At 37.8% G+C, this 22,965-nt stretch overlaps 1 protein-coding gene across 1 annotated transcript in view; it reads left to right on the top strand.

Moving 5' to 3' along the window:
* Positions 1-22,965, top strand: part of LOC150077478 (protein-lysine N-methyltransferase SMYD4-like) — a 336,848-nt gene that overhangs the window by 58,481 nt on the left and 255,402 nt on the right. The window contains exons 3-5 of the mRNA XM_090385914.1: positions 788-901; positions 9,331-9,454; positions 20,370-20,426. Coding sequence (XP_090242040.1) covers positions 788-901; positions 9,331-9,454; positions 20,370-20,426 — 295 coding nt within the window. The remainder of the gene's footprint in view (positions 1-787; positions 902-9,330; positions 9,455-20,369; positions 20,427-22,965) is intronic.

Below are 22,965 nucleotides of genomic sequence, written 5' to 3'. Positions count from 1 at the left end.
TGTGCTGTCAGATATGAAATTCTCTGAGCAGTGCAGACATGCTGCCAGAACAGCTCATGGGGTTTTGTCAATGATATATAGAAATTTTGCTAGCAGGGATAAGGAGGTTATTATCCTTTTGTACAAGATCAAGTCTCCTTGTACAAGGTACAAGGAGACTTGGCACCAGCAGGGTGATCTGATTGAGTTGTTTGGATGGAGAATGGAGTAAGCTGAATGTGAATGGCATTCTTCCTCTTGCTTAAACTACACACATAAGGGGGCATAAATTTAAGTTGAAGGATGGTTGCAGGATAGACATGCGGAAGTTTTCCTTCAGCCAGTGAATGGTTGATTGTTGGAATAGTCTTCCATTGTTGCTGTTGTTGTGGAAGTGGATGGTTTGAATAAATTCAAGGCATAACCATACAAATTCTTGGAGAATAAGGATGGGTGAATTATGTATGTGTTTGTTTTTTTGGGCTGATGCTATATAAGCTTGCTTTCTTGCATCATTTACCACTACTAATACTGCCGCTTAATGGTCTGTACTGATGCCTAGTTGTCTTTATTACCACTGTCTGAAAATTAAAAGTGTAATTTGAACTCCTATATTAGCAACTTAAAGTGAAACTTGATATATTTTTATTAACTACTTTGACTTCTTTTAATTGCTTTTACTTGTACTTTAAAATATTTTATAAATCATTATAATTGGGGTTCTTGGAAAATACTGAAATTTAATCAAAAACAAGAACATTTCTTGGGAATTGCACTTAAATGTAATATGTTATTTACTTACATTTAGAGTGTCATGGCAGCTCCACTTCCAGATGCTGATGATTCAGGTAGCCATGTGGAGGAATTATCTCTGGGATATGGTAATAGGTCAGCTGCTTTATTCCATCTCCATCATTATCAGGTTGGTATTATGGGCTTGTTTCAAAATTGATTACTGAGGTTAAATAATTAATTTTGAAAGAGGTATTTTGTTTGTTTATTTATATAACAAGGGCTGATTAAAAAGTTATTTTTGGATCTTAAATATTCTTTTAATTCCATGATGTTGCATGTATATCAAGATCAGGAAATTGGTGAAATCACGAGTGCTTAAACTTGTGCAGAGTATATCTTCACCTTATGGTTGCTAATAGCTATTTCAAGACTAAACCATAACAAATAAGAAATGAATAAACAAATTAACAACTTTATGTAAATCAAGTCACCATAATTTACCAGATCTGCTGTCTTTACAGTTATTGAAGAAATGGTACAGGAAGTATCATGAAACATTCGAGAATAATCTGTAATTCTTTAAGAAATTAAAGATAGATTGCACTCCAAGCAGGATTAAGTGCTCATTATTTTGCCAATATCCAACTTAAATTTTTATTTATTAAAAAAATTAGGGTATGAACAACATTTTTATAAGTGGTCCCCTTTAAAATCTCACCCTGATGATATACAGGTGTCTCAATGTTCCTGCCACTTCTGGAAGCATTACTGGAGGTCTTAAATTGTGAACATATTGATTACCACTATTACATTCTCAGGAATGGTTCAATGTTGTGAAATCTTTGTCCTTTCAGTTTCATTTTGAGTTTGAGGAAGAGAAAAAATCATATGGGGAAAGGACAGGTGAACATGTGAATGAGGTACCATAGGAATGTTTTTTTTTGCTGAAAATCCTTGAATAGAGAGGGGTATATGCAGGAGCATTGTTATGGTGAAGAAACTATTCACCATTTTCAAACAGCTGGTGGCATTTTATCCTAACTTTTTTTCCCCAATTGAATCAGAACTTTTTTTATAATAGGCCTGTTTTACTATCTGTCCAATCTGAACATATTCATAATAAATGCTACTTTTAAAGTCAATAGAAACAAGTAAGGCTGATAAAAGTAAGCCCTCAGCACTTCAGTCCCTCGACGTGGGCACCTATACGTGGTGAGGGGACCTCCCAGTGATACTGCTGGGCTTCCACATTAGCATCACTGGGATCTAACGCCCATACCTTGGTTTCAGGGTTACATCGTTGGAATCTGGCGTGTACAGCCGTGCGCCGCAACCACCGTGGAATTCGGAAAAGGGGATCCTGGTGGTTGAGGGACCCAGCCTTAATACACCACTTTGGCCCCTGCTTCAACAAGACCGGTGGTCCCGGACCGGCCCGACTGGGATCAATCGGCAGGTGGTGCTTACTGCTAGGGTCAACTGCGTTCCAATAAGTCTCCCTCACTTTGGTCCTGGAACGGGATCAAGGCTTATTGGAAATGTGGGTATGGTGCCTCTAAGCTAACTTGGCGTCCCATTCGTGTACGCAGTACCTGCTAGTTCACGAGGGGGCCGTCCCCTCTTAGGGCTCCGTGGTGGGTGAGGTACTTACAGCATATGATATTTTTATCTTACTCCTATGAGTAATTTAAATCCTTCTGGGTCCCCAACAAGGCTTGTCGTGGTAACCCTGCCTGTGCTCGATGTGGTGCTAAAGATCACGAGAGCAAGGAATGTCTAGCTCCTAAGCCTAATTGTACTAACTGCCAAGGAGAGCACCCTGCATACTCTCGAGCACGCCAGCGGTGGAAGGACGAAAAGGAGATCCAAAAATTAAAAATGGAGCTCGATGTGGTGCTAAAGATCACGAGAGCAAGGAATGTCTAGCTCCTAAGCCTAATTGTACTAACTGCCAAGGAGAGCACCCTGCATACTCTCGAGCACGCCAGCGGTGGAAGGACGAAAAGGAGATCCAAAAATTAAAAATGGAGCTGAACAGCTCCTACCCAGAGGCTAGAAAACGCATACAACCAATAAATAGCGGGAAGCCTTCATATGCTCAGAAGGTTTCTGCGAAGTGCACTATTGGTACACAGAGAGATGACTGTACCACCAAGAGAGTCATTCACTCCGATTGCACTCTATTTATTGAGTTCACAAAAGCCCACCAAAAAAACACAATCAGCTGCCACTCCTATATCCATACCTCCTAGTGCTCCACCACTACCAAAACCAAGTGGTAAAAAAGAGCAACCAATAATAACAGAAAAAATGGATGTAGAGGACAAGGAGGTACGGACGAATCAGTCTTGGAACTCTTTGTGAAGGAAGAAATGGATACCGGACAGCATCCATACTTCCCCAAAAGAGATAAACCCAAGACTGATAAAAGTAAGCCCAGCAATTCGGAAGCCGCCTGATGGACCCACCAAGCCAAAATAATGGCTAAATTCCTACAATGGAATTTCATGGATTCCGGCAAAATACTGATGACATCAAGACCCTCCTGCAAAAGCACGAGCCCATTTTGCTTGCAGGCTTACCTAAAGGCAAATGATGATCCCACCATGCGTAACATCACAAATTTTCATAAGGGTAGAATTGCGGATGGTCTTGCTCATGGAGGAGTCGCTATCCTTGTGGGCAACCAGACTCGTGTTCAGCCCTTGCTAATTACAACCAGCATAGAGGCTGTTGCAATTTGCCTTACAGTGGGATTCCTATTAACTGTGTGCTCTATTTATTTGCCACCTGGGACTGACATCTCCCAGGAAGACCTTGATGATCTTGTAACGCAGATGCCTCCCCCTTTCTTACTTCTCGGGGATTTCAATGGACATAATACTCTGTGGGGTAGTGCTAGCATTAACGGAAGGGGACGAGTCATAGAGCGTATGCTAAATGACAATGACATCTCCCTTCTAAATATTGGAACAAACACATTCTTCCACATGCCTACCCATATGTTTTCTGCCATTGATCTCTCTATCTGCTCCCCTTCTCTACTCCCTTCGCTCACTTGGGAAGTGAAGGAGAACCCATATGGAAGTGATCACTTCCCTGTGATAACCTCGTTACACAGTGGGAGACCGTGTCTTCCTTTCAGGTTACCACGGTGGAAGTTTGATCAGGCTGACTGGAGTGCCTTTCAACACCTGGCAAATTTTGGCATCTCTGCAGTCAGTCAGGAGCCTATCAATGCAGTCACGTTGCCGCCTCCGTAGCCAGGTGGGAAGGAGCAGCAGTGCGTAGCACACGCTTCTTGATTAGACCGGGGTTTGAGCCCGTCATCACCAAATACGGAGGATCCGTAAAGGTCAGGGAATGACAACCGCATATCCTGGAGCAATATGGCCTTAGTTGCTAATGCTCCTAAAAACCAAATAACAACAACAACAGCAGTCACGTACATAACAGAAAATATTGTCCATGCAGCTGCAACTACAATTCCAAAAACATCCACCCGGTTTCCTTCGTTTCCAAAACCATGGTGGAATTCACAATGCACAGCAACAAAAAAGGCTCAAAATAAAGCGTGGGGGATATTTCGCCGATATCCTACCATGACCAACCTTATAGCCTTTAAATGAGTGAGAGCCAAAGCACACTAAATCCGGCGTCAGAGTCAAAAGGAATCATGGATCCGCTTTACTTCATCAATTACTCAGTCTACTAGTACTAAGTTGGTCTGGGATAAAATTCGGAAAATGAAGGGGAAATATACAGCACGCCCTCATCGGTCCTGGAATATAATGGATGTACTATTGCAGAATCTACTGCAATAGCCAATGCTCTGGGGGGAAACTTTTTCTAACATCTCTGCAACATCATCTCACTCCCCAGATTTCTGGTCTTAAACCACAACAGTGAAAAACAGACTCTTAAGTTCACATTGAAGGGTTCCCACGCGTATAATGGGCCATTTACTAACCACGAGCTGAAATCAGCACTTACCTGTACAAAGGCTACCACTGTTGGACCAGACAACATCCATTATGAAATGATAAACATCTTTCACCAGAATCCATGGACCGTCTGCTCTTCCTGTACAACAGAATCTTTCTTGAAGAGCATTTTCCGGATACCTGGCACAAAGCAACTATACTTGCTTTTCCTAAGCCAGGAAAGGATCCTAAATGTCCACAAAACTATTGTCCTATTGCTCTGACCAGCTGTCTGTGCAAAATATTGGAGAGAATGGTCAATGCTCGTCTCTTATGGTATTTAGAATCGAATGACCTTCTCTCCCGCTTTCAGTGCGGCTTCTGAAGAAACAGGACCACTTAATTAGAATGGAAACATCTATCCGAGATGCTTTCCTAAAAAGAGAACATTTGGTGTCCATCTTTGACGTGGAAAAAGCGTACGACACAACCTGGTATTTTAAATGACCTTTACAATCTCGGTCTAAGAGGTCACCTTCCCGTTTTTATTAAAAATTTTTTATCTTGCCGTTATTTCCAAGTCCGTGTAGGATCCTCCCTTTCACAGCCCTTTTGCCAAGAGGAGGGGGTACCACAAGGATCTGTCTTAAGTGTCACGCTTTTTGCCATTAAAATAAATTCTATTTCTGAACAACTTCCTCCAACTATAAACAATGCACTCTACGTCGATGACTTAAGCATATTCTCTCAATCATGCAATATGAGGGTTATTAAGAGACAACTGCAACAAGCTATTGACCGTCTTAACTCCTGGGCCACGGTCAATGGTTTCAGGTTCTCACCGGAGAAGACCGTTTGCATACATTTTTGTCGCAAACGTAACCTCCACCCTGAGCCTGAATTATGACTTGGACAAAGCACCATTCCAGTTGTATCAGAGGCGAAATTTCTGGGACTCATTTTTGACAAAAAGCTGACATTTGTCCAACACATTCGTCAGCTACGCACAAAGTGCACGAGAGGGCTGAACATTCTCCGCTCTCTCTCTTCTACCTCTTGGGATGCAGACTGATGCACTCTACTACGTCTATACCGTGCACTTGTACGGTCAAAATTAGATTATGGGTCTCAGGTACATGCATCTGCCAGAAATAGCGCTGTTCGTTGGCTTGACCCCATCCATCATCAAGCCATTCATTCGTATTGCTGCTGGTGCATTCAGAACATCACCTGTTCAAAGTCTGTATGTTGAAGCAAATGAACCATCCTTGTTGCTTCAACAAATGCAGTTGTCTCTACAATATGCCTTCAAGCCGAAGTCCCTGCCAGACCATCCCACGTGGACATCCGTTTTCGAGCCACGATGGGAAAATCTTTATAACACACGACGGACCGCCAATCGCCCATTCGGCATTCGTGTTCAAGAGCTACTCAATGAGCTTAACATCTCGGTAGACAAGGTTGCTCGATCACCAAAGGAGCCCCTTCCACCCTGGCATGCACAAACACCAGCATGTGACTTCTCGCTCAAGATTGCGACGAAGTCTAATACTCCGTCTTCTGTCTACCTGCAGCTCTATTCACAACACCGTGAATTCTTGACTTCTTGCTAGTTTACACAGATGGCTCGAAGTCAGAATCGTATGTGGGATCTGCTGCTGTTTTTCCAGATAATACCATATCAGAGCAGATACCCCTTGACTGCAGCATTTACACTGCAGAGCTGCATGCTATAGAGTTAGCTCTAGATCACATAAGAAAACACCGATACCAACGGTGTATTATATATGCCGATTCAGTGAGTGCACTACAGGCTTTATCAGCGGTGTCCCGCACTAATCATCCAACCCTGTCCCGAATTCAGCAGATAATATACAGCCTGTATGTAAGTGGATTCGATATCCGCTTCTGCTGGATCCCCAATCACATTGGGATTAGAGGAAATGATTTGGCTGACATTGCAGCCAAATCGGCACCCCTGACGGATAATCTTGACCTGTTAGTGCCCTATACAGACTACAGGCAAGTGATCCGTAGTAACCTACAATCTCAATGGCAAGATTCGTGGCATCGCCTGGTTACTACAAACAAACTATGTCGAATTAAGCCTGTGATCCATCCTTGGCGGTCCAGCTTACGCAGGGATTGCAAAGAGGAAGTTATTCTTGCTCGGCTCTGCATAGGACACTGTCATGTGACACATTCCTTTTTGCTGAGGGCTGATGACCCTCCTATGTGCGAGCAGTGTGACACCATTTTATCCGTTGACATATTTTATGTGATTGTACCAATTTTAGAAATGCTCGTTTTACTGCTTTTAACCATCTGACTGAGCCATATACACTCTGTCAGATTTTATCCGACAATGACCATGTGTCTACTATTTTTAGCTTTCTAAAATCAGTAAACATTTTTACTCCCATTTAAAAAATCTTATTATTGTTACTTGTTTACTGATATTTGTCTTTTACAGTTTATATTTGTTTTTATACCCTGACTTAGTGACCTAATTCATTAGGTCACTGAAAGTTTTACTTTTTTTATGACAAGGTTTTGGCGCATTATAGCCTTAGTTGCTAATGCGCCAATAAAACCCAACCAACCAATCAGCACTTCAGAAGCCAATTGGCAGAGATGCCAAGCCAAAATAATGGCTAAATTCTTAAAATGGAATTGTCATGGTTTCTGGTGACATCAAGGCCCTCCTGCAAAAGCCCGAGCCAGTTTGCTTTTGCTGGCAGGAGACATATTTGAAGGGAAATGAAAACTCTACCTTGCATAATATTACTATCATGCATAAGGGACAGGACTGGAGGTGGAGTTGCTATCCTTGTGGACAACCAGATCCCATTTTGATCTGGATTACTTTTCACCAACATAGAAGCGGTAGCAATTTTCCTTATAGTAGGGTTTTGTTTTTATTAGTCGGCTCCATCTATTTGCCATCTGAGACTGACATCTCATAGACATAATGAGATCATCCCCTTGATGATCTTATTATGCATTGCCTTCCCCTGGCATGGTTCTTGGGTCACATTCATGCTGTGACGAACACCTCTCACTTGTAAATGTGGGAAATAACACCTTTTACATATGCTATAGATCTTTATATATGCTCCCCTTCATGCACTTACTTGGGAGTTGGAGGAGAATTGATCACTTCCCTGTGATAACCTGCTTACCTGGTGGGTGCCCATGTCTAACTTTTAAGCTATCCCAGTATTTTAAGTTATCACAGTAGAAGATTGATCAGGCTGATTGAAATTCCTTTCAACATCTGGCAGAGTTTAACATTAGCACAGGCAATGAAAGCCTATCAGTGATGCAGTGGTAACATCGCAGAAAAATTATCTATGCAGTTGCAGTTAAAATTACAAAAACACCCTCCTAGTTTCCAATGTTTCCCAAAATTTATAATAGGGTGGAATGTAGAGTGCATAGCAAAAAAAAACAAAGGTTCAACACAAAGCTTGAGGATATTTTGAAGATATGCTACTACATTTAATCTTTATCCTTTAAATGCACACGTCAAAACATGCTATATTTGTTGTCGGTGCCAAAAGGAAGCGTGGATCCACTTGCATCCACTATTGTCCAGTTGATCAGCACTAAGACTATCTGGGACAAAATCTGGGAAATTAAGGGAAAAATACACATTACACCTTTCATTGGTCCTGGAATATAATGGATGTGTTATTACAGACCCAGCTGCAAAGCCAGTGCTCTCAAGGAGGCTTTTTGCTCTATCTCTTCAACATCTTACTCCACAGAGTTTCTGGTACTCAAAGAGAAAAAAAGAAAAGCAGTCATTTAACTTCAAATCTAAGGATTTTCATCAATATAATGGACTTTTTACCATAGAAGAATTAAAAACAGCTCTAATTCTTACCAAGTCAAATATTACCAGGTCTCATACATTATGAAATGATTAATCATCTGTCAGCAAAAGCCATGAACCAACAGCTCTATCTGTATAATAGAATTTTCTGTAGGAGCAATTTCTGGATTCTTGATATAAGGCAATTGTTCTTGCTTTACCTAAGCCAGGAAAAGATCCTAAAATTCCAACAAACTACTCCTATTACTCTGACTAGCTGTCTGTGCAAACTCCTGGAAAGAATGGTCAACACTTATCTTATATGGCTATGGTTCTCCCCTTCCTCTGATTTGCATTATATTTAATGACAAACAATATTTTTTAATTTGTCAAAATGTGATCAACTGGATCATCTGCATCTTCAGTCAGCCATGTTCTGTTAGCCATACAAATTTATTACCACAGTTTTTCATTTACAGTGCATAGTGATGAATTTTGATGCCATTATGGTGTTTTTTTTTTCTTTTTACAGTGAATTTTTTTATGTATCATAGCACTGTGGTTAGTATTAGGAAAGAAGTGACAGATGATTACTTTTGCTTCATTTGTAATGCTTTATATTAATGTAATTATTTATTTTATCATATATGATATTTTTGTGTCTAACAGTTAAATGTGTCGATTTCTTTGAGTAATGTTATGGAGGAGGTATTAAAAAATAAAATTTTTGGTTAATTGAAATTACAGATAATTAGAATTTTACTGTAGAGAGTTCCATTTATTAATGCTAAATATGTATATAATTCTGAATTTTTAAACAAATTTCAAATGAGACTTTTTCTCCTCCCAACCCTATCCCTCACCATCACTTTAAAGGCTTGTCTTGATGATATCCAGAGGGCTATTGCCTATAGGTATCCTTTAGATCTGAGATTTAAGCTATATCAGCGAAAAGGACAGTGTCTCATGAAGCTGGGACAAAAAAATTTAGCAGAAGAAGGTACGACATTTATATTGATGGTAATCTTTTTTGTGTATATGTATAATAAATATTATTTAGTTATATGATTTCATATGATTTTGATGTTATTTAAACATTTTGGATAAAATATTCCACACTTGGAATACTGTGTCTAAATATGGAAACTGCACATAAAAAAAAAAAAATTATTGTGCTTCTTGAAAGGGTTTCAAGACCGCAACATGCTTAGTAATATCAGCAAAAGGATATCCATATGACGAAAGAGTTTAAGCATGTGGACTTAACACAGCTTAGCAACCAGGTACCTTAGAGGGTACCTTAGATTGAGGTCTATAAAGCTCTCAGGAGAAAGTAACATGAATATAGGTGAAATTTACGCTGTTATAAATGATTCCAGAAATAGAGACCATAAATTCAAATTACTGGGGAAGAGGTTTAGACTAGATTGTAAGACATTTTTCCCTTTAATCCAGAGTTTTAATTACTGTAAAATAAGTTGCCTAGATGAATTTTAGGCTGATATCTTTAACAGACTAAGGTGGTAGATGACTTTCATCAACTGGTGAAATACCACTACTTTGCTTATTTGGAGGCTTGAAGTGGTGAAACCCATGTTTAGTCTCTAGAGCAGGGGTGGGCAACTTTTTTCGTCAGCGGGCCGAATGAAATTTTCGTACCATGATGCGGGCCGAATGAAATTTTTGCATCATGATGCGGGCCGGAATAGATTGAACGATTTAATAAAAAAAATCAGAACCTAAAAAATGTTATATTACTTGAATTACCAAATTATTAATGTATTTTTAAAAAAAATATCTGAATGTCCAATTATCATTGAAAATGCGGCATTCGGCATCAATTTTTCTTTTTTTTTTAATTGGCTCATTTTATGGGCTATAAATTATATTAAATTAAAAATTGTAATAATTAGAAAAGGCATAAAACATAAAATATCTCGCACCAATATTATTTTTTTCAATAAGAAGTCAAACCCAAAGGAACTTCGTTCGATCGATGCTACAATAATAATTAGGAAATAACTCTTTGACGCTGCGTAGAATCACTTGGTTACTGTTGTACTGGCCACGATTCCCGATTGAACCTAATTAAGCCGAACATTTACGGCGAGTGTAGTCAGGTATGGATTTTCTATATTTATGCATTTACCGAGGGGGCCGGATTCAACATCGTCGCGGGCTGGCTGTTGCCCACCCCTACTCTAGAGCAAAGTTTTCGGCATCTCCCCCCCCCCCATACTTCTCCTTCAACCCATGCACGGTACTAAGTACTATAGGTTTTGATACCTTTCGTGTTTGGGGTTTTCATAAAAAAAAAAAAAAAAAAAAAAATCTAGATACATATGTGAGGAAAGAATCATTTAGGTAGTTTAATTTTTATTTCTAATTTTATTTTTTGATATAGTGTAGCAAAAGGCTGTGGCTTCTATACACCCTGGCACTAATACTAATATTAAATAAATTTCCTGTTATCCATAAGGAATGCATATTTTATAACACTCAAAGTTGCCTTATTATAGCCATAGTTGGCAACTTGCAAATAAACTGACACCAGTAACATCTGGTTCAAAAAGATAGTTTAAATTGCCTCGAAATCAAAGGAAAGTTAAATTCTTTCTTGGACATATTTGTGAGAAATATTAGGGACTCCTTTTCTACTAAAGTACACAGGAAACCCACAGTCATTACCATCCTATGTCTGCACACCTAACAAACCACCCAACAAGGGAGGGATAATCAGATCTTACCACTAGAGTAAAGCCCATAAAACTGCACTTCCCCTACCAGAAGTTAAGCCCATCTCTTGCACCATTAACTCTTTCACATGTATGCTTGCATACAACACACATTTTGAAGGTTCTTTTAATGTTGCAACATCAACAAATTATATACATATACAGTAGACTCTCAATTTTCCGGGATAGATAGTAAAAAACAAAATACAAAAGTCCCCGACATATGTAACAGATATGTTCCAGGACTTCTTCCTTTGTCGAGTTGTACGTAACTCGGGAATGACTAATAACATATTGCACCTATATTATTATTGACAAATCTGAATTCCGTGTGATACTTTTTTAAAAAATTTTTTATGTAAACCCCAAACACGAGAGGTATTAGAACCTATAGTACTTAGTACCGTGCTTGGTTGGAGGTTGAGAAGACGAAAGAAGATATTCCTTGACATTGGACTTGAACTTCTGTAGACTGTAATTTTCAGGGAATACGTATGAAGGAAGGTTGTTCCAGAAAACAGCAGTTGAATGAATAAACAAGGAATATGAAAAGTTGGTTCTGTGAGTTTGAAATTGGACAGTAAATGGATGTTGGCTGGTGGCGGCACGTGTTCGGACTGTTTTGAAAGAGAGAGCAGGAATAATAGAACAATTCAGAAGAACAGTTCCCATGAAAGTATCTATAGAAAAGGCATGTAGCAGAAACATTACATCTATGAGACAGTGAGTGGAGAGACTGTTTGAGAGGAGTCATTAATTAACCTAACTGCCCTCTTCTGAATAGAATCTAGAAGCCTGAGATAGGTTTTGGGGGGCACTGCCCAGATGTGGGAACAATATTCCATGGTAGGGCGGATTTGCAATTTGTACAGAGTGAACAGCTGTATGGAATAAAATTAATGCCAAGAGTGAAAGAGAAAACGAAGTTTTTTAGATGCAGAGGAAGCAATATTCGTAATGTGTGTAGTGTGCCAAGAGAGATTAGAAGTCAGGGTAATCCCCAAAAGAGATATATCATTTTGCCTAGAAATCGGAGTGTCACTAAAGATAAGCATAGGAGCAGAAGAATCCTTTTTGCAAGATATAAGACAAGACTGAGTTTTAGAAGTGTTGAAATCAACTAAGTTGTCTTTGCCCCACTGCAGAATTACCTGAAAATTGGCATTTAAGGAATTGGTAGCAGATTTTCAAGAAGTTGAAGCTGATTGATCAGGACAAGGGTTCTCAAAATGGAATGTGGAATGCAATGTGCTATCATCAGCAAAACTATGGATAGAATTTCCAGTCAATGGAAGAAGGTCATTAATATACAAGAAGAAAAGAGTGGGGGAAAGAACTGAACCTTGGGGGACACCAGCATTAGTGGAGAAGTTAAAGACAGAGAGCCATCTACCATCACCCTCAGGTAGCGATCAGAGAGAAAACTGGATAACCAATTAGTAAAACCAGTTGGCAAACCACAAGATGGAAGCTTGTTTAGACCTTTATGCCAAACACGATCGAAAGCCTTTGAGATGTCAAGAGCAACTACTTGTGTTTCACCAAACCTTTCCATTGAATTAGTCCATAAATGGGTAACATAAGCCAGAATATCACCAGTGGATCAACACTGATGGAATCCACTGATGATCGTTGATCAGACGGAAGGTTTCTAGGTAGTTTAAGAGTTGGTGGTTAATTGATTTCTCCATTACTTTAGAAAGAGTAGAAGTAATTGCAATGGGACGATAATTTGATGGGAGGGAGTTGTCACGCTTTTTAGGAACTGGCTTGATATGTGCAAATTTCCAAGCAGAAGGAAAAACACCTTTGGAATAAGAAAGTGAAAAAAGGCAGCAAAGAATAGGAGTAAGTTCAGGAGCAGATGTTTTGAGAACAAGTGGAGAAATACCATCTGCACCTGGAGCTTTCTTAGCATCAAGATTCGTCAAAATCCTTCTGACATCCTTTTGACGGAAGACCACAGGAGGCATTGAATGGAGAGTGTTGGAATGGTGGGAGGTGTTTTACCAATATCATTAATACATGAGTTGGAAGAAAAATGGGATGCTGGCAGGTCAGCTTTATCCTTGGCTGAAGTGACAACAGAACCATCTGGTTTGGACAGAGGTGGGATCAGAGATGGGCGAATGTTGCGGCCAATAGCTTTGGCAAGGGACCAGAATGCTCGGCTATCATTAGGGAAAGAAGCAAGTTTTCTACTCTTAGCCTGTTCAAACTCTAGTTTGGACTGATTAATAACTGCTTTACAATTGTTGCGAGCTTTGGTGTAGGCAGAAAATGAAACTGAAGAATTAGAAACAAGCCAATTACGATATGCAACATTCTTCTCTTGAACAGCCTTAGCACATTTATTGGAAAACCAAGGTTTAGATAAAGGACGAGATTTTAAAGTGGAGTGTGGGATAAAGGATCCCATTCCTGCAAGAATAATTTCACTGGCACGATCTGAGCAAACGTTGACATCAGAAGTTTTGAAACAGTAATCCGACCAAGGAAAAGAAGAAAAGAAATCTCGCATGTCATTCCATTTTGCATTCTTGTAATGCCAAACAACACGAGGTTGGGAATAGCCATGAGATAAAGGCTCCATTGGAGAAGAGACAGTCACCAAGTTGTGATCTGAAGTGCTAAAGGACCTCTCACTTCAACCGTGTACTTAGAAGGGTCGTTTATGAGAAAAAGATATTGTTAATGTTTGGCCATTTTGATACATCCTTATTATAATGATTCCTTAGAGATTTAAAAGATTTGCCGTTTCCAACTTTTGAATAATTTCAACTATTTGTTTAACTGAAAATGCAACTATTTTGCGTTTACCCATCATTTTCGTGATCTCTAAACAAAATAAATTTAGTATAAAAAAAATTCCGACATCCCTGACATAAATAAAGAAATAAAATTTGTCCTTTTTGCATTGCAACGGAACACAACAATTGACACGATGCACTAAAACAAACTAAACATTTGGTCTCTCTCTCTTTCTCTTTTTTTTTTTTTTTTTTTTTTTTTGAGCGGCTGGTGTGAAGACGGGGGATTGCAAGATAATAGGTACACTAATGCCGCTTGTCACTTATTGACGACTTGCAAAATATCTGTTTATACCTATTCTAGTTATTACTTGAATTTTTTTGATTTCTGGTTGTTTTTTTTTTTTTTTTTTTTCTTTCTAAATTTGGAGTCTTGAAGTGCCCTAGTTAATCCAATCCTGGTTAATTTGAGTCTGCTGTATATCTACAGATATTTTAGAGTACTGCCATTGCTATCATTATCTGAGTTTACAAGTAATAGTAGCTGTTTTTTTATATTTATGATTGTTTCAAAACTTGGCGTAGGAGGGCACATTCTTTCAACAACATGAGACAGTGTGGCTCTCATGTTTAAAGAAATACTCTGAAATTCGTATTCAGAAGTTCTTGAAACTGTATCAAACAGTACATGTATAAATTTAGAAGACATAATATTATTTCAAAGAAATAAAAAAAAATTTTTCCCCCTTTCCTATTAATAATATTTAGAATTTGATTTTATATTTGACAATAGTCCTACTCCAATTTTTGGCTGTAAATTCAAAATAAGTAAACATTTTATCAGATGGTAATAATTTATCTTTGGCCTTTTGTAATGAAAAAGTCATCTGGGTACAACAGGAGCCCATTGGCTACATTGAAAACTCTACAGGGTAATACATTGTCTACATTGAACATCTTCTGAACAAGAACTAACCAGAAAGCATGTGGGATTCCTATAAAAACTTAATGTACCTGTTATGGTAGGCCTAATACTCTTGCTAATCCAGCTTTTAGGCCAACCTGTTATGGTAGGCCTCAAAGCTGGATTAGCAAGGCTATTAGATGAGGTGATTGAGCACTTGGAGGTAATAGGCTATCCTTGTAATTTTATTAATTTGTATACTGAATAGGAAGCTGCAAGCCTTCTGTGAAGTAGATGAATATCTGGTAGATATAGTACTATCTAGAAAGACTTACTAAAAGGAAACATAGATTTAAACAATTTCAATTGATGTATGCCACTCAAATAATTCTAGGCATATACTCACTTGTGCAGAAAGTTTGTTCATGTTCCTCTCTTCTAGCGTGAATAATGCAATGTGCTTGTATCTTTTAAATGCTATGCCAGTGTTTGTAAATTTGAACATAATTCTTCAATCCATTATACCTCACATCCATGTACGAAGGTTATTACTCCTAGAGCGGCAATCTCCAAGGCAGAATGCACTGGTCCCAAAGGAACTAGTTATTGTTGGTGACTCTATTGTCAGGGAGACGGGGAATATATTGTGTAAAAAGGATAGAATATCCTTTATTCAGATATTATTCATTGGCATGAATAATATCTGAACTAAGAGGAATTCTTTTTTGATTAAGATCTTCTATCCAAAAAGAAAGTAATTCAGTTTTCTCTATTAACAGAGTTTTCACTTTTGTAGTACTTTTTACAGCCAAAGTTCAGCAAATAACTGAACTTTTAATTTTCTCAGGATTTTCTTTAATTCGTTGAATGCTAGATTCATTTATGCTGTATTTCTTGGCCAATGTCACACCTTTTTGCCATTTTCTAACTGCTTAATGATTTTTAATTTTTCCTCTAAATTTAAAATTTTTTTGTTGTGACTTTCATCATTTTAGGCACTAATTAATACACACTTTATACAGACAAGAAATATTAAATCAGCAAAAGCAATGTTACCGATTAAAACACTTTACGTTGCTCGAACCAGAAAACCATTCTGTTTGAAGAGTTAATGTAGGATAACTCTTGAAGGGGGGTTCCTGAATTAGGAAGTTATTTCAAAGTTATAAGAATCAGTTTTGTGATATTTTTCTAAAGAACATTTCTGGAGATCTTGATCATAAAACAATAAAAACAATTTGCACTTTCCGGTTTATTGGGCTCTTCTGTTAGTGAAATCTATTATAAACGGGTAGTAAACTCAATCTTATTGCATTTGTGATAATCCCTATAGCTGGAATTCTATGCAATTTCATGTTATTATGGTGAAATGTGTTTCCCCTTCAGTTGAAATCTCAATCGTATAAAAGTCATAAATTTTCAAAATCTGCTCTTCATTTCTATTTTTGAAGATTCGTAAACAAAAATCGTGCAGGTAGCGAAACTTGCTGCACAATCTAAAATTTTGGTAGTAAATACATACCTGCACCATGCAAAACTGAGGGATGACTGTACTTAATTGCTGTATATGACTACATGGTGCACAAGTTTTCATCGAAAAATGCTTCGATGAAAAATGCTTAGTAGCACATATATCATCAGTTAGCATTAGTAGAGACATACGATGCAAGAAAGTAAGCTTATACTGTACATCCAAAAAAAAAAAAAAAAAAAAAAAACACTTCCCATTTCATCCATTCATTTACTCCAAATGTTTGTCCGCTTCATTAGCATTATGTAGAGGCATATGATGCAAGAAAGCAAGCTTATGCAGCATCAGCCAAAAAAATTTCTTCCTTGAATTTATTTAAGCTATCAACTTCCACGACGACAGATGAAAGTTTGTTCCAGCAATCAACTACCTGCTGGCTAAAGGAAAACTTCCATACTTCGATTCTACAACTGTCTTTCCTCAGTTTGAGTGTATGCTCCTTCAGGGTTGCAATCTGAGCAAAAGGAAGAATCCCATCAGCATTGAGCCTGTGCAAACAATTCAAGGCCTTATCACCTCAGTCAGAACACCTCGTGGGTGCCTAGTCTCTAGACACTGCAATTTTTAGAACTTGAGATTTTCGTGGTAAAAGCACCCCTTTGTTCCCCTCACCAATCTTGTTGCCCCTCTCTGTACTCACTCTAGCAACTATGCATCCTTCCTAAAATGAGGCCTCCTTACTCGTACACAGTACTCAAGTTGTGGCATGAACATTGCCTTATATAAAGGGATAATCACCTCCTTATCCCTGCCGACCGGGCTAGCCAAGTGGGTAAAGTACCTGCCCGGCAACCCAAAGGTCGCGGGTTCGATTCCCGCCTCGGGCTTGGATCAAAGTACTGCAAAAACCTTGGGAGGTGCAATATGGCCACAGAAGCCGATGCGCCAACAACTACCAAATCAAAAAAAAAAAAAAAAAAAAAAAAAAAAAATCCTTATCCCTGCCTGCGAAATTCCTGTATATCATTGATATACAGGAATTTCAAAACTGTATATCAAAACCCTATGACCTGCTCTGGTAGCCTGTCTGCACTTGTCAGAAAACTTCATATCTGAGTGCACAATTACCCCCAGGTCATTTTAATTCTCCACTTCCCTGAGTGTAGTACCACACAGTTGGTACATTTTTCTGGTTCATTTACGGCTACCCATATGCAGTACTTTGCTTTGTCAGTGTCAAACTTCAGTTGCCACTGTTCATCTCATCTGCCCAACTTTTCTAGATCCTGTTGCAGTAGCATACTGTCCTTACTGTCATTAACAACCCTGCCAACCTTTGTATTGTCTGCAAACTTCAACATTATGCCCGATATACCTTCATCAATATCATTGATAACTATACAGAACAACAATGGGCCCAACACCAAACTCAAGGAGTCCACTAGTAACATGTCCATGAAGAGCAGTGTCCAGTGATTAACACTGTCTGTCTTCTCCTACTCAAGTGGGCCAATCTGATTTATTCCCTTCCTTCTAGAGTTTACATAAATAAAGAAGTCTTTGCTGTTTTTCTTTGCATCCTTTGTCAAAGATTTTTTAGTAATGTTCCTTTGCTTGCCTAACCTCCTTTGTGACTTGATTAGAGACTAGCTTATATCTACCACAGTCTTCTGTGTCGCCTGATAATTTGAATGCATCCCATGCATTTTTCTCGTCTGGTACAAGTCTCATTAGTTCATCTGACATCCGTTTAGGCCTAAAACTTGAACAATATTTCTTAGTTGGAACATAAAGCTTTGTAGCTTCCAAGATTACTTCTTGAATGCTTCCCATTTAGAATTTGCTGTTGACAACATCAGTTGGTCCTACATTAAAGAATTTAAAAACTGTCTGAGACCACTGTAGTCACCTTTATGAAAGCCAAAACCCTTTCCCTTTACCCTGATGGTAGTTACATCTTTAAGTAAATCCCACATTGGTACACTGTGATCACTACCACCTAGTGGTTCCTTTATCTGCAACTTCTTAATGGATGAATAATCACTGCTGATAATCAAATCAAGAGTATTACTTCCTCTGGTTGCCTGTCAAACATGGTACTGTAGATAACAATCATCCAGTAAATCCACAAAAGTCTTGCTAGTGTGCGAGTGACCAATCCACAAGGCGCCTCCGTAGCCAGGTGGGAAGGAGCAGCAGTGCGTAGCACACGCTTCTTGATTAGACCGGGGTTCGAGCCCGTCACCACCAAATACGGAGGATGCGGAAAGGTCATTCAGGGAATGACCACCGCATATCCCGGAGCAATATGGCCTTAGTTGCTAATGCTCCTAAAAACCAAATAACAACAACAACCAATCCACAAGTTCCAGTCAATATCTAGGAGGTTGAGAGTATGTCATTCTTGAATTTGAAATTTTTTGCTTACAAGTTTTCACTACTTGATGTTGTTAAAGATAAAGAAATAGATGAAGTAATATACGTTTTTCAGTATCATTTGTGTCTGTTTCAGTGTGAGAACCTACCAGATACTATTATGAAAGAAGACTGATTTATGTACAGTGGTCCTTGGCTGGGAACTAACTGGTGCAGACGGAATCATGAAATATAACAAATTATTCCAAGTCATTATCAGCATTTTAATAATTCTTCGTCGAAATGCTGAGTGTCAATAAATATTTAACCAGGTGAGAAAGAATGAATGAAAAACTGATTTGAGATCTTCTCTTTCTGGTGAAAAAGCTTTGGAAATGCTCTGGACAGCCAAGTCCAAACAGCAGTGTGTGCAATATATAAACAACTTACTCGAAATTTATGAACTGCAAAGTCTGCAACAGTATCTTTTTTGGAGGAGTCATAATTACTTGATGAACCACAGAAAAGTTATGTTTGAAAGCATATTGTATCTATAAACTGTACTATGTATTTTAATGTAAAAGGTGTTTTTTGTAAGTGAAATTTAATTTCTTGTGCAGTTTGGATTTTAAAAAACTTATTTTTTCACAAAATCTTCTGTTTTTCTCCAGCTTTCAATTACCTGATGTCCAGTTTATTGAAAGTCAAAAGCTGGCAGCTATGTATATGTATTATTTGATTCAGTTTCATGAACTTCTATCCAAACTCCAGAAAATTTCAATTTTGACTTGTACAGCCCACATTATCTCATCTTACCCTCCTTTGCCAATTTCTGGAACTATTGTAAATATAAAAAGGACTACGGTTACTAGTAAAGACAATAACAAATGGCAGCATATCCCTATAGAGTTTCAAGAAAATCTGTATATATATAGATTTAATTTGCTGATACTGCATTGAACAACCTTTAAAACGAATATATACATTCATACTCCCAAAGGGTTAAGCAAATCCTGCTGTGTAATGGATATTCCAGCAAGTTCTTCAATAAAATAATTTAACACATTTATTGGAAACTATTCTGTTCAATCAGAAATACTGCAGTGGTTTCCAAAGTAATTTTTTGTCTTATGTCTGAAATTACTCCAGTATTTGTTTTTCAATTTGAGTATGATCCAAAATTTGAAGTCATGGTGTAGGTTCTGAATTGCTTATGGAGGATGATATGATCATGTTGTATTAGTGAGATGTCCACAACAGAAATTTGTACACAGAATTGGATCCAGATAATAAGAATTAAATTAAGTGAATTTTGTAATTAATGAAATTAATCCCTTGGTTATATGTGGACTTGGAACTAAACTTGGAAGCAAAGATTTTGAGCAAAATTACTTCAAATATTTTCTTTAAAATGTTTGCTTACATATTTACTTTAGCCCATGTCTGCTTGTCATGTACTAACAGAATAATTTCCTTAATTTAAATTAAGTTACTTTAATTTCACCTAATTTTAGCATAAATGGTTGTTGCTCACAAACACTTCAGGTGTAGTGACTCTGTCATCCTCCATTAGAAGTCTTTGGTTTTTTGAACTTTTTTTGGTGAGCAGTTTAAGTACTTTTAACTTGTTGCCTGTGTTATCTCAGAAAATGACATTTTATTTGACCTTTAATAATAAGAAAAATTAATTTTTATATCAGCATTTGAAGAAGCCCTAGAAAACTTAAAAGATGCAAGATTAGATGTCAGAAGGATAGGTAAGTTCATTAACATCTTACATCAAGACTGTCAGTGTAACTTTTAAAATTATATTGGTTTTCAGAATAAAATTATTAGTTTAACCCTTTCAGCAGTGAGTTTGCCAGTGTGTATCTATTTACTCAGGGCAATTAGTTTAGAGATTGATTCTGTGGAGTGAAGTATGTGGAATTTTGAAGTTTTGTAAAAATGAAAACTTTGTATACATAATATCTTTAATTAGAGCAAAATACAATTTGTGGCTATTAAATAACGAGACTGCACACTAAGCACCACCTTGAAACAAAGTCACAGCAGTTGATCTTGAACCTTTCCCTAGTTCACATGCTCATTTACGTTATAGTGAAAGAGGTTTTCATTACCTTGTGTTTTTGCAGTTTGCTGGAAAAATGATAGACAAAAGAATAAACCCCAAATTTTTAACAAAACTAAAGAAAACACCAGTTGAAAGTTGAGTTGTTATATCAAGTTTATAGGGAAGATACTATGGCAAGAGTTTGCATGTTTGAATGATGTAAAAGATTTTTAGAAGGAAGAGAGAGAATGTGGGGGATGATGAATGGCCAAGCCATCTGGTATCCATGAAAACTGATGAAAATGTGGACATAGAAATGATCGTCATTTAAGCATTAGAATGGTTGCATCAGAACGAACTCAGTATGGACAAAGAGACAGACAAATTTTAACTAAAAATTTAGGCACGAGAAAACTGTGTGCCAAGATCGTGCCAGAAATTTTGAACAAAGATCAAAGAATGAGAAGACTCCAAGTTTGTGAAGGTGTTTAAAAAAAAAAAAATGAAGATCCAGACTTTCTGAGTACTGTAATTACTTTCAATGAAAGTTGGCTGTTCCAGTATGGCCCAGAAACTAAGACAGTCAATGCAATGGAAGACAAAACATTCCCCCAGACCAAAAAAAGCAAGAATGTCAAAATCAAAAATGAAAACCATTCTTCTTGTTTTCTTCAATATTAAAATTTTAGAAATAAACAAGGAGTTACCTTTTATTCAGTCAGTAGGATTTCTTCTTTACCAATTTTCCTTATGTGAATAAATTACGAAATGATATGTTAAAACCAGATTACATAATTTAAAATAATTTAAAACTCATAACGTGTTCCTCACTATTGACGCACGGGCAGTCCAATACTCCAGGATCACAGTGGTGAACCCCAACCCGACCCCAGAAATATCAAAACCCCCATGTAACCTTTAGAGAAGGAAGACATTTTGTCATAAAAGCGAATTTGAAATACGAAATAAATACTATTAAAATGAGATAAAAGTACGATAAAACGATGAATTTAAAATGCACTAAAAATTCCTCCCTTAAGCAGACTAAAACTTTTCAACAAGTGCCATTCACAGGGTGGAATGAAACTAATGAACCGTGTGTGTTCGGAATCTTATAAATAGGAGATTAGTCTTTGGTAAGCATGCCTTCAAATGACCATGAATCAGATAAGAGAAATGGATGTCGAATGTTAATAGTTTTTTTTTTTGTAATTTCATTTCTAAAGTTTCGGCAATCAATAACTTAGTATAATTATGTTGAATATTTAAAATTTTGGCTTCATTAAACAGGAATGTGTGGTTTTCATTTATTGCATGGAATGCTAGTTCCGATGCATTCGCACATGATGCAAGGACTGATGCTTCATGTTGCTTAACCCTCAAGTTTAAAATACATCTGGTAGATCCAATGTAAGAAGAATCATAATCCTTACCTGAAATGTGGTAGACGAGGTCATGTGTTTGTTCGGAAGTCGATAATACTGTGTGATTTTTTTTTTTTTTTTAGTGTTGCATACAATTTACGGCCTGGTTTTGCCACTATTTTCATTTATGTACCTCTAAAAAGGTTGTTAATTTGTCTCTACCAGTGTTTAACATACGACATTGAAATAAAATATTTTTTATTAATCCTGTCATTATGTCTGTTATTGATTATTTTGTCTTTAACTTCTAATTTAATGCTATTGAAAAAGGTAATCGGGTATCCTCTATTTAGGAACCTATTCATCAGTTCTTCTGTTTCTATCTGTAGGGCAAGTTGTGTGGAAGAGTATTTGAATGCATTTAATTGAGCTTATGTAAGCTCTCATCGGGGCTTAGAGGGGAGCAGATATTCTGTGTGTTATCAGACACTCAGCCTAAAACACTGATGGATCCAATATCTTTCTATTACAGAAGATTTAGGAGAAGACCAGTTGACCTGCCTCCCTAAAATCCACTCATGCACACCTTCTCGATGGTAAGCCCTGTTATGTCACATTGCCGACCGGGCTAGCCGGGTGGGTAAAGTGCCTACCTGGCAACCCAAAGGTCGCGGGTTCGATTCCTGCCTCGGGCGTGGATCAGAGTACTGCAAAAACCTTGGGAGGTGCTTTATGGCCACAGAAGCCGATGCGCCAACAACCAACTAAAACAAAAAAAAAACTGTTACGTCACTTAAGTGGCAATGAACGTGTAGAGTGGTTCTCTTCAAGACACCTGGTCAGTGTGAAGAGGAAAAGACCAAAACTTGCAGCACGTGA

Source organism: Mastigoproctus giganteus, chromosome 12, assembly GCF_048544385.1.
Source record: "Mastigoproctus giganteus isolate SK-2022 chromosome 12, ASM4854438v1, whole genome shotgun sequence".
NCBI lineage: Eukaryota > Metazoa > Arthropoda > Arachnida > Uropygi > Thelyphonidae > Mastigoproctus > Mastigoproctus giganteus.
The sequence above is the reverse complement of the archived record's forward strand: the minus strand, read 5'-3'. Positions and strand labels throughout refer to the sequence as shown.